Below are 13,833 nucleotides of genomic sequence, written 5' to 3' on the forward strand. Positions count from 1 at the left end.
GAACCATTAAGGGCCTGCCAGTTATCACAATACAACCAATAAGTTACCAGTTTCTAGGACATTGTTCCTATCTGGATGCCAATAGCTTTTTGTGGATGAACTTCTTCCTGAACTTCAGAATCAAACTTTCATACTTCTATTATCTTGCTTGAAAATTTTTGCTTATAGTCAGAAGTACTAAGCCATTAGAAGGCTTTAATGTAAATGATAAAGAATTCAATCTAAGAAAACAGCACACTTAAATACTATTTAGGTAGAAACAATAGGATAGATACTCTTTAGGTATCTATTTAATACTATTTAGGTAGTATTTAATATGCTAAATACTATTTATGTAGAAATAATCATCTTCATAGGTCTTACTCTAATCTAATCCTGAAATCTAATCCTGCCTATTCCATTTTATTATCTCTTTTCAAACAACAGTTCCATATTTATTTTCTTTCCAGATGACAACTTTTTTTTTTTTAAAGCTATCTATACAGATATATACCTGACATCTAGAATTTTTTTTCAAGTAGCCATTAGTAAATTCAATGAATAAATACTGGTCTTAGAAATTATGAGAAAATGATATAATGTTATGGCACAATATTTAAAAATTGCTATGGTCCCTAGTGAAGTCAAGGATCTCCAAGAGGATTGGAGGTAATGGGCAGAACTCCTATAAAAGAACTTCCCTCACACAAAAAGAAAACTAAATACTGTTGAAATACCTCTTTGAATAAAGAACTTTATTAGGTTCTAAATAACCATTCATCATTGTGGAGGAAAGAGAAGTAGACGTTGAAAGTAGTAGCAATAAAAACAGAAAGAACTGTTTATGTTAATACATATGATGATCATATAACAAATATGATAAGATATCTCACCACTGCCTAAGGATCCTACTAAAGTAATGGCCAGAAATTATTAATTATCCAAATTTTCTTTGTTTTTCATTTTAGTAACAGATGGAAACAATAACAGAAAAGGGGATGAGGGAGGAACAGGTTTAATGGATATTTAAAATAAAAGAAAAACTAAGTCTTCAGAGAAAATTAGAATGAGGGAAGCTTCTGCTTTTTCTTTACCTATAGAAAAGAAACCTATGATTGGCTTCCATGCTTCTTGAGCCTCTGTAGACCTAGAGTCTCATAGTAGGATGAATGGGAATAATCATGTAATAAGTGCCTACTATGTGCCAGGCACTATGCTTAGTACTTTTCAAATAGTATCTCATTAACAGTGACTGGAGAACTAGAGGCTTCTGAATTACAGTAATCACCATTAAATTCCAAAGTATGCCCAAGAATATAGTAGTTATTTAATAATTAGTGTTTAATCAATATTCATACAACTCATTTGAGAATTGTTTTTAAAGAGTGAGTTGTCACAATAAAGATTATTAGTTTAATTCATAAATTCAATTGGATATTACTTAAAAGAGGTAAGTCTCTTGATTATCACTATATAAAAATAAGTCGTAAACTGGTTATCAATGATACATACTTACAAATGTATGTATGATACTTTATGGATAATAAACAGACTTTAAATCAAGAATTCTTAACTTGGATTCCAGATCCTAAAGGTCTATGGATAGATTTCAGTTACTGTAATGAGAAAATATTTCTTTTTTATTTTACTAATTTCTAACTTGAATGTAAGTATTTCCTTCAATTATGAATGTAGTTAACAGTATTATTCTGAGAAGCTGCATAAAATTCCCAGAGATAAATGATACAAAAAAGATCTAAAAACCTTGCTCTAGATACCTTGATTATTCAGCTCTTTTCCAAACACAATTCTCACAGAATCCATGCTTCAACTTACTTTCATCTTTGTGATGTAATATAAATTCCAAAAACTATCTGTAAGAGTTACAAACTGTGGCAGTGTTGTACCTTTATTGACTGTTATCATTTTTGACCCTGAAGGGACTGAAAGGTCAATTGATCCAACCCTGTCAAAATGTAGATGAAGAAAATGAGTCTCAGAAATGTTAGGTGATTTGCCCAGAGTTACACAGTATTTAGGGGGCAAAGCTCTATTCAACCTGGTTTCTTTGACTACAAATCCAGAATTCTTCCTCTGATCTTTTTTTAAAAAAATGAAACGAGCATTGGAAGTTTTACAGATCAAATTAATAGAGTGTGCAGTGACTGCACAATCACATAGAGTATTGCATTTTCTTCTACTGGATTTTTTTTTTTTAATGTATATTATCATTCTTGTATGTTGTAATTTAAATATGGTTTGTTGTTTCTCCCATCCTCCTCACAAGAGCAGTTCACAATATTACCTCCATTTTTTAAATGGGAAAAATGAGGCACGTCCTTTAGAAAATGAAAATGAAATCATTCACATTGTATTTTTAAATCTATAAAAATCAAGCATGTGTCCATCATATCGAGAAAGCATAATATGATATTAAAGAATAAATTTAAAACCAAACTGACATTGAAAATGAAAATAATGTTAAGTTAAAAAGAGGATGAAATTCTTTAGAATCTTAATAATAACAATGTTTATGTGGTACTTTAAGCTTGTTAAATATTATATAAATATATATACACACCTATATACACTTAAGTGTTTATGTATATGTATAGATAAATAGATAGATATAGATATAAAATCATCTTATTTGATCCTTAGAATAATAAGTTGAGGTTAGCATTATCCCCATTTTACAGAAACTGCTGATTAAAAAAGTTAAAAGTAACTTGCCCAGGATGATATCTGAGGCAAGATTTGAACTCAGATCTTTTTGATTTCAAGCCAACACTTCATCCATTCCACCACTTAGTTAACTGTCTAAAGCTGGTTGCACATTGGTGATTTCTGCACCATTTTTAAAAAGGATATATAAAGAAAATTCTGATATAATTGTAAAAATAAAAAAAGAACATGTTAGATCATAAAATCTAAAATTAGAAGAGATATTAGAGGCCATAGGGTACAACCTCCTCACTCAACAGGTAAAAAAACTGAGGTACAAGAGTGAAGTGATTTGCCTAAAACCACAGAATAATAATGTAACTAATTTTTGAGTTTATTATAAATTTTCATTTGTCATAACTAAAATGGGATTTTATGTTATGTTTAATGTCAAGCTAAAGTCACCATTTATATATTAATATAATTATATCTTTCTTATAATGTAATATGGAAAATAAGTTAGTATATATTTTCTTTTTTTCCCTGAGTTCAGTTTTACAAGTCATCTATACAGTCACAAAACCTTAAAACAAATTATTGAAATATTTTCAGCCAGTGAATTTGGCACCAAGATCTTCAGTTCATACCCTCCTCTTATCCCTTTGGGCAATGCATATATACTTTCAGGGTCTCCATTTCCTTCCATTCCTAGAGTGAGGCTAAATAGATGATGGTATGAGGCAATTTTTTTTTTTTTTTTTGAGGTCAGAACTTAGGATCTTATCATTTCTTTTAAGCAGTTTAAGAGAAGGAATTAAATGTTAATTGAAAAGTTTATATACTGGATTCTGTGATTCATTAGCATTGGGAACTCCTAATATGCAGATCAAGACAAACTCTGTGAGGTAGTCTTAAGAGAGTTGCTTGAGGGCACTGAAAGATTAAATGACTTGCTTGGTATCAGAGTCTAATTTTCCTGTCTTAGAGCCAGCTCTCTATCCAATACAGAGCCCAACCTATCAGTGCAAATTAAGATCATGATAAAAGTCTGAGACTTACCACCACTATATATCGAGGTCTAAACTGAATGGTTCCAAACAAGCCCAAGATGACAACTATTATGTGAAGAAAATTTCCAAGAATTGGTGCCCACTGGAAGCCAAGGAAGTCAAAGATCTGCCTCTCTAATGCTGAGAGCTGGAACACACACAAAAAAATGTCAGACGTTAGGATATAATATAAATTTCAGCCAGGCCATTTAATATTTATTTCATTTCTCACACTTCAGAGTTTTCAATTAAAATAAATTTTAAATGTCAAAGTCTTGAATAAATTCTTTTTTTTTAATTATCAGATGATACCACCTTCTCTCTCTCCCAAGAAATTAATGAAATAGTGAAAACAACAAGACTTGGATGAGGTCAAAGACCTCCTGATCCTCCTGGAAAGTTCTTTTGCTTGAAAATTTGTCATTCTTTTCCAAGTTCAGTCTAATTATCAAAGTGCTGAAATCTTCATTCTATCTACAGTGTCTGAATACCTTAAAAGCCAAACTCTGTTCTTGAGGTAGAGCTATCAGGAAGAAGAAGCATTTCCTATAAAAATTCTGATCAAAAGGAAACAGAGTGGTTACATTAGTAAAATTTGAAGTTCTTGTCTTCCAACGTAATGTTCCTTTAAATATTATTGCTCAAAATTATATAGTTGGTTTTAAAGATATTGGGCAATGCAAAAATAAAAGAAAGAAGATAACTAGAAATATCTTCCTGACACGCTAATAAATGATTGAAAAATTGAAGAGAAATATTATTAGAATCCAAGTTCTATTATATGAATCTAATAATTTTATCAGTGCAGGTCTAATGTGGCAAAGTCAAGTCATTTAAAATAAAATGAAAATACTGAATTAGACTTGAACTGATAGAACTATTATAATTTTTAAAGGAATTGCTCCTTGACCTCCATGATCTCATAGTCAAATACAATCAAACTTAGTGCTTTGGGAGCAGTGAAGTGACATAGTGGATAGGGTTGAGCATCTCAGAATTGACACTTTTGTATTGTGGTATTGAGGAAGACTTTTGAGAATACTTTGGACAGCAAAGAGATCAAATCAGTCAATACTTAAATTAATTCAGGCTATTCATTAGAACGTCAAAATTGAAGCTGAAGCTTAAATATTTTGGACCATAATAAGATGGGACACATTGGGAAAAAAATGAAGACAAAAGGAGAAAGGGACTGCTGCAAAGAATGATATGGATAGATAGTGTCTTTGAAGCAATGAAAATAAACTTAGGCAGATTTTGAAAGGTCATGGAGAATCAAAGGACCTGGTATATTACAGACTGATATAGAAGAAAATAGATAATAAAATAAAGACTGATAAAGAAGAAAAGTGCTTTTCAATGTTGCTGTTCAAGATCCCATAACTAATCAATGAAGTGAGTTCTAGAACTGGAGTAAGAAAGACTTAAATTGAAATCCAACTTAAGATACTAACTGTATGACCCTGAGTAAGTCATATTATCCTGTTTTCTCAACTGTAAAATGGGAGATAATAATAAAACTTTCAACAGCCACTTTGACATAACAATCCTTTTTGTAAAGATAAAATGAGATATTTGTAAAGTGATTTGGAAACAAAGTGCTATATAAATGCTATCATCATCATCATCACCACCACCACCACCATCATCATTAAATGAAAAAAGCAATAAACCCAAGTATTAAGTATATATTTCAGGTGTGGAACTTTATCTTTTATGCTATCATAAGATTATATTCTTTAACTAAATGTTATGGTGGAAAGAATTAGTCTTGAAACCAGACCAAAAAAAAAAACCCCAAAACTGGATCCAATTTCTATCTTATACATCTTGGCTGAGTATCCATGGGTAAGGCATTTGGTGTCTCATTTTTCTATTCATCTCTTCACTGATATTCATTGGTAGATATTATTCACTGGGAGTTCTTTATAACTTTGAAACCACAGTTATATTGTATTTAATACTATCTTTATGCAAAGATCAAGGGGCACATCAGATCACTCTATGGAAAATTTCCACAATGACTCCTAATTTTGATCTAAACTTCCCATCCTGGCATTCAAGGTGCATCAGAAGATAATAGTATATGAACTCTCCAGTATCATCTGACACAATCTCTAGTCATACTAATTTTTGCCCCTTTCCTTAGGGTCATCAAATCATTTTCCCATATCTATATGCAAGCCATAGAATATCATACCATTTTTTCTGTTGAATTTTATCATATTAAGATTCAATTTAAATGTTACCTCTTCTAGCAATCCTTTTGTGATCTCTGTAGTCCAAAATGTAGCTTCCTTTCCTCTCACATTTTCCCTCTCAGATTTATTTATTTATATTTCTTTCTTCCTTTTTTTTTTTTTAGAACCAAGAGAAAGAGGAGATTCTTTGCCTCAATTGCTACTTAGTTTTAATCACTTAATAGGTGCAACCTCAGTCAAACTGAGACCTGTTGAAGACCTTCACTTAAAAAGGCCAAGGCCTCCCATTGCATCCAGGGCCATTCTATTCATCCTGATCTGTATCTGGCCTCTGGAACCAGAGGGCATTGGAGAGGAAAATGAGGCAAGAGATAGTGCACAGCCCTCTCACTTAAATCCAATTCACTAGCATGTCATGGAATCACCTCCCTGATGTCATGGTCCCCTTTGAGAACAAAAGATAAACAGCAACTTTTCATAGAATTTTTCTGTTTGAAGTTTCACTCATTTTTACTAGATTTTCTTCATTCTTATATGGACTGTTTATATCCAACCTGTGGTAGAGCCTTTCGAGGTAATATTAGTCTGATAAGCCACAGTGGGGCATACTGTAGCTTGATCCCAACATAGATATGGTATTTTTGGTCCTTTTCCAGAATGAAGGACAACAACCAACCATCCCCCATTCCTCAAAATCTCTCCTGTCTCACCTCCTCCCTGTCTTCTTTCAAGTCTCAACTAAAATCCCATTATCTGTAAGCCTTTCCCAGTTCTCCATATATTAATATTTTCCCACTGAAATTATTTCTAATTTATCATGTAAATATAAATATATAGAGAGACATGAGTGCAACTCACTTCTCTCTATATACATATATGTGTGTATATACACATACTCCATGAGAAAAGCAGAATCACAATAGCACAGAAGAAACACGAGATGTGCAAATCTAGAGAATTATCCATCCCAAATATTCAAACACTTGTAGAGCCTTCCAAGGACTTATTGAACTGATTGGCCATAGTTGAGCACATTGTACCATGACCCTAGCATCATGATGTCATTGGTCCTCTGAATACAAAGGATGAACAACAAAAGACAACACCATTCTCCCAATCCCTCAGGCTTTCAATCTAGGAACCATCCTGAGTCCTTTACTCCCTTTCATTCTTCCATGTCCAAGTTCTGTCAATACAACCTCTGCAACATTTCTCAAATATATTCCCTTCTGTTTCCCTGACATTGTCACTACTCTAGTATACACTCTCCATCCAACACCTAGATATTGCAAAAGTTTCCTGGTGTATGTGTCTACCTCAAATCTTTTTCCATTCCAAGCTGTCCTCCTTCATTTAGCTATTAAAGTCATTTTCCTAAAACGCAGCAGATGTGACCACATTATATTCTGCCCCTACTTAATAAACTCCACTGGTTGCCTATTGCCTCCAAGAGTAAATACAAAATTCTGTTTGGCATTCAGAGTCCTTTATTACCTAGTCTCCTTCTACCTTTCCACCTTTCTCACAGATTGCTTTAATAATAATCTTTGATCTAGTGATTCCAGTTTCTTGGAATTCCACAAATAAGATAGTCTGTCTCTTAGCTCTGGACATATTCCCTTGTTGTCCCTTATGCATGTAATGTTTCCCCCTCTTCTGACTACAGACTTCTGGCTTCCTTTAAACCTTAACTAAAACCTCCCTTTTTAGGCAACCTTCTTGAATTCTTCTTAAATTACTTCTGTTAATTATTTCCTATTTATCTTATATATAGCTTGATTTGTACATATGTATCTACTCAATGTCTTGCCCATTAGTTTTTAAGTCCCTGAAGAGCAAGAACTATCTTTCTCCTCTTTTTGTGTTTCCAGAGCTTAGCATAATGCCTGATACAGATAGGTGTTTAATAAATATTTATTGATTGTTTACTGATTGATTATAGCATTATAATAGCACTCTCATGACATTTAATCATTTTAAATGTGTTTCTAGTTATGAGATCTCAGGTGAACATAAGTAGAGGTAGTTAGAACTATCTTGTTTCATTCATCTTGCTCAATTAAGTTGAACATTCCTTTATGTTATTATTCTATCAACTCTCCCAGAGGTTGATAAAATGACTTTTCATGGTTGAATCAAAGTATTAGGATATAAATTTGTACTCTGTAGCTCATTAAAACTCCAGTAGCAAATAAAACAAAAGGGTGAAATGCACCTCATCTCATAATTTTGATACTCCCAGACAAGATTCTATAATATAAAACTTTTCATATCACATAGTCTATAGATTATGAATTATTATGATGCTGATATCTATTTAAAATTGTTCTTAAGTTTTTATAAAAATTGTTATAGCCAGATGCTTGTGGGCAATGGAATTTATTGTAATGATGCTCCAATTCCACTAGTTTATTGGTTGACTTCTCCAAAATGTATTGAAGTCTTTATTTATAGTATGAAGATTTGCCATCTGTCAGTTCACAAAGGATAGCAAGCTTATAAAATATATAATTGCAGTTCCAAGTCATACACCACTGTTAGGCATTCAGTAGATGCTATATTTTAACAGTCTTTAATGATTTAAGTGCATGATCTTCACTATTTCCCTTCATTATTTACACTAATGACTGAATCCAGGCTCAATAAGGATACCTTTTTTTTCTTTTAATGATGTTTTTGTACTTTCTGGTCTTGAAATGCAATCATAAATTATTCCATTTCCACAAATCACTTTGCTTGATTCAGTCATTTGCTTGATGTTTCTTTGTCTACTAAGTCCATCCAGATGTCATCCATGGCAGGCCTTTTGATTCCACTTCTGAATCTTAGGCATTTCATAGGCACCATTTGGAGGGAAATCACTTTTTGGTTATATTAAACAAATCCAGTTCCATATACCTCTTAACAGATTTAACTATTGTTTTGCAAACTGATGTGTACTTATTTGTAAAGTATTTTTGTAGATTTTAGATCTATGTGTCATTTGTTCTAATCTAATCTATATCTATTCAGCCTTCTTTCTTATTTTTAGTATTGGAGTGTTCATTTTCTAGACCAGTCAGCATAATAGGCCATTTATTCTGTTAATAGTGTACACATTTTTCTAAGAGGGCTTTATAGAGCCCTCTCACTGGACAAAATTTTTACAAGATTAAGGAGTTATTTGATTTGCTTTTTGCTCTAGTGATAGCTTGATAGCTTGATGTCATCTCTATGCATCATGGAATTAATACAATATTTGGATTAGACTCTTAATTTGGAAGCCATGCTTAGTAGAAATAGCTGACCATTTTTCAAGACTAGGCAAAACTAAAATGGGTTTAAGTAGTCTCCTTAAAAATGTTACATTTTATGGGAATAATTCTTGACATTATGTTGAAATAGTAAATACATCACTGAACTTGGAGTAGAGAAGACCTGAGTTCTATTGCAGCCTTAGGTATTTACCAGCTTTTTGACCATGAACAAGACATTTGACCTCAGTTTCCTCAATTGTAAAATGGGGTTGTTGTGAGGAATAAATAAGGTAATATTTGTAAAATGCTTCCCACAATGTCTGTCACAATTTTTATTATTATTGAAAAATTTTCCATATATAAATCTAGTTGTCTCACCATACTTGGTTTTATTTTATCTATTTGCAATTATGTAAATAGCATTTTAATGGATCTAAGAGCTGCAAATGTTTTATTTACATGTGCTTTCTCTATTGATAAACCATGAGAATGGATATGACTCAAAAACTTTGGCAATAATCAACAAAGGCAGTACATATCACACTGTGTTTTTCAACAGCTTATTGGAAATGATGTGGAATTGATATATGAAATGATTGGAATTGATAATACGTTGCTCTTATTTTTTTGGGGGGGTCATATTTTATTCCGCATGTGGAAAATGTTTTATAGAAAATGTCTAAATACATAATTTGACTGTGTTTGGAAGGGCTATTGAAATACTCATTCTCTTATAATAATTATCTGATGCCTTCTGTTTTAAAAGGTGGGAAAATACTTTTAACTGCAAGGAAGATGATAAAGTACCTTGCTAGTAATTCAACAATGTTAAGAAATATTTCAGTTAACAATTATTGCTCTCTTCTGGACCTACCACTTTCCAGTTTTTGTAAGATAGTTAGAGTTTCAGTAACCTCCCTAGATGTACTTAAACCATCGTTCATTATATTCTTTGTATCCACTATTTCTGCCTTTCATTTGATCCAATTTGTCTTTTTGTTGTGTTCAATTTCCTGTAAACAGAAAATAAATACAAAATTTTATATACCCTTTTTCAGAGGTTCTAACTTGCTCTCTATATCTTTACTTTACAAGCTTCTTAGTATCTGGGTAACACAGAAGGTAGAATGCCATAGCTGGAGTCAGAAAGATTTCTGTTTAAATCTGGTCTCAGATACTCGTAACTTTGGAGATTCATTTAACTTCTGCCTGTCTCAGGTTCCTCATTTATAAAATGAGAATTATAAAAGCATAATATTTCCAAAATTGTTATTTTAAAATATTTGTAAAGTGCTCTATAAATGTTTCCTATAATAATAATAATTATTATTGTTATTCCATTGTAAAATTTCTGATTAATATTGAATTGTTTCTTTGTGTTTCTTTGATTCCTTATATTATCTTTTTTTCTATCCACTCTTTTTTTTTTATTATGTTTTTTTATTTACAAGATATATGCATGGGTAATTTTTCAGCATTGATAATTGCAAAACCTTTTGTTCCAATTTTTCCCCTTCTTCCCCCACTCCTTCCCTCGCTTGGAAGGTTGACCAATAAATGTGGACTATGTTAAAGTATAAGTTAAATACAATATATGTATACATGTCCATACAGTTATTTTGCTGCACAAAAAAGAATAGGACTTAGAAATAGTGTACAATTAACCTGTGAGGGAAATCAAAAATGTAGGCGGACAAAAATAGAGGGATTGGGAATTCTATGTAGTGGTTCATAGTCATCTCCCAGAGTTTTTTTGCTGGGTGTAGCTGGTTCAATTCATTATTGCTCTACTGATTCCTTGTATTATCTTAAACTTTTTTTTAAATTTTACATTCAATTTCTGATGAAGGGAATCTATATTTTCTGATGTACTTTTGTTTTCCCAATTACTTTCTGATTTTTTTGTGTGAGTCTGAGTGTGTGTTTGTGTATGGTCTCTAGGAAATTTGGTATTCAAGTGTTCTATCGCATGATTAAGTTAAATATCAATATTACTTTCCTATGCCTTTCCACAGAACTTCAATAGCTCCACCAATTTCTTTCCCCTAGACTGTTAGTTGACACTTGACAGTTCGCCTTTCTTACGATAAGCAGAACCATACTTCTATGTACATATCCTGAAATGTTTTCAGACTTTCTGTCAAATACTATGGGGAAATAAGGTCCTTTCAAAAGTTATTATAAAAACCAGCTTTCACAAATTATTCTGTTTTGTTATGATTGGTCTGTTTGTTTCTTGACATCATTTTTAATGAAGGCATTTCAGAATTTCAATTTGTATATTCATCTCATTTTTAAAATTGAGACTTTTGTCATGTATTTCATTTTGTTTTATTTTATAGAATATTTATGCTAAGCTTTTTCCTGTTAAAATTTTAGTGATTTTAATTTCATCTTTTTTGTCCAATTTAAGTTCAGGGATGACGTTTTTCCTCTCTCTTTGTGTAGGATTATCTTGTCCTGATACATTATTGTATCTTTAGACAATTGGCCTGAGCACAAGAGTTGGGCTGACAAAAAACTCTATGAAATCTCTGAGCATAATTGTTCAGTTCTCTTTACAACTTTGTTATGATATAGAATTGGTATAAAATGAAAATGCAGCTTTAGTCTATTTCATATATATATATATATATGTTCATAGTAATTGTGTTTTATTATTTAGTACCACTGACACTAAAGTGGAGTAATTGGTATTTCTGATTTTTTTCTGATACATCCTGCCTTCTAATGGAATCAGAAAATTAAAACACAATGATTTCATGTTGGCATCCATGACAAGCTGACCATCATTCCAGTTTTAAATAAGATTAGTCTTCAACTCTATATCATCCTATCTATTTAATAGATTTTAGAAGCAATTTCATCATACCTTGTTCTAGGCACTAGGCTAAGCATTAGATTATCCAACATTTGAAGATTTCCTTTCAGGTCTTGACCAGCTATGGTAGGTAGAAGGCTCAGGCTATACAAAGTCCATTCTGTAGATTACTCTGATTGGGATTTATTTGTTTTGCCATTACCATATCTTCCCCTATGACACGGACAATGGGTTTAAGTTTGAGGGGAATTGTTACTATTGATTATTACTTTATTGTTAGTATTACTAGTTTGATTATCTTTCTTCTCCTATTCCTTATCAATAGCAAGTATTTATACACTAAGCATTTATAATCTTCTCTATTCCTCTTGATAAACAATTTTACCATAAGGAGTATTAGCTTTGTTAATACCTATAGTAGACACAAATTTGTAGTACTAGCAACTCATAAAGTAACCTATTTCCTATAATTTGAAACAGATTTCTAGTCAGTTTCCTTAAACACAATGCCATTTACTCTAGCACTGAACCTTCATTTGTCTGGCTGAACAATTGCTTTCAATTAGCTCTCCTATGGAACAGAAAAGACATCCTCAGCTTGGCCTCATTCATTTTTCTGGTGCCTCGTGTTCATTAAGTAATTCTATTCTCTTTTTTTTTTCTTAATTTTTTTTCTTTTTAAGTAAAGCAATTAGGATTAAGTGACGTTCCCAGGGTCACACAGCTATTATGGACTTGAACTTAGGTCCTCCTGACTTCAGGACTGGTGCTCTATCCACTGGGCCAAGTAGTTGCCCCAATAGTTCTACTCTTTCTCATATTCATGATAGAAAGATAGACCGCAATGATCCAAAAGCAAAATGATGAGAAGAATGTAAGAAAAGGGAAAGTTTTCCTCTTTGGTTAATTTTGTTTGATCATTTGTCTTTCAATGATGTCCTACTCCAAGTGATTCCATTTGTGTTGTTCTTGGCAGAGATTCTGCAATAATTTGCTATTTCATTCCTCAGATCATTTTTTAGGTGAGGAAACTAAGGCAAATGGGGTTAAGTGACTTGCCCAGGGTCACACATCTAGTAAGTGTCTGAGGTCAGATTTGAATAGAAGATGCATCTTCTTGATGGCAGGCCTAGCACTCTGTCCATTGAGTCATGTAGCTGTCCTGTTCGGTTTAGTGGTTCTAAATAGTTTTCTGGTACTGAGTTCATAATGTGGGCATTTATGATCTCACTAGCCCACTCTCATTTATATACAAACAGGAATAGTATGCTCTGAGAACCAGAACCTTGAAGAGCAACTGCAAGCAACCTACTGTGACCAGATTTAAGACTTATCACAATAACATTCAAACTGAACTTTTCAAACAGAGGATACAAAACTCAATTTTCTTTCTGTCAAGAAATGCATGGCTGACATATTTTAGAAAAAGATGAGAAAATTCATATAACAGAAGAGATATTAGATTAATATCATATATTATGAAATCTGAGTTTTTCAAAAGGAATCATTTAGATTTAGAGTTGGAAATTATCTCAGAAATCATCCAGTTCAACTGTTCATTTTTTTTTAGATAAAAAAACTAAATTTCATAAAAAGGAAGAGTTTGAGTTTTGTGTGTAGTCAAGGAGTTGGGCACCTCTCTTCTAACTTCTGTCTTCATGTCAGGGTCTTCTTCAAGTCTGCAGAGGCCATCTCCAGACCTTATCTTCTCCTGTTTCTGTGCCCTACTTAGAATCCCTTAGTTAAAATTTCTACCTTTTGTGCCTCTGCCTGCTGTGATATTTGACATATCACTTGGGTCACAAATTAAATTATGAAGAAGAACATTGAGGGGTCTAATAATTTGTCTTCCTCAATAGACTTCTCTCCAACTAGGGATATTT

General features: G+C 32.3%; 1 protein-coding gene across 1 annotated transcript in view; it reads right to left on the reverse strand.

Annotated features, from left to right (window-relative positions):
* NKAIN3 (sodium/potassium transporting ATPase interacting 3) overlaps nt 1-13,833 on the reverse strand; it is an 810,186-nt gene that overhangs the window by 347,970 nt on the left and 448,383 nt on the right. The window contains exon 2 of the mRNA XM_051973659.1: nt 3,703-3,840. Coding sequence (XP_051829619.1) covers nt 3,703-3,840 — 138 coding nt within the window. The remainder of the gene's footprint in view (nt 1-3,702; nt 3,841-13,833) is intronic.

The sequence above is a fragment of the Antechinus flavipes genome, chromosome 1, assembly GCF_016432865.1.
Source record: "Antechinus flavipes isolate AdamAnt ecotype Samford, QLD, Australia chromosome 1, AdamAnt_v2, whole genome shotgun sequence".
In the NCBI taxonomy this organism is placed as follows: domain Eukaryota; kingdom Metazoa; phylum Chordata; class Mammalia; order Dasyuromorphia; family Dasyuridae; genus Antechinus; species Antechinus flavipes.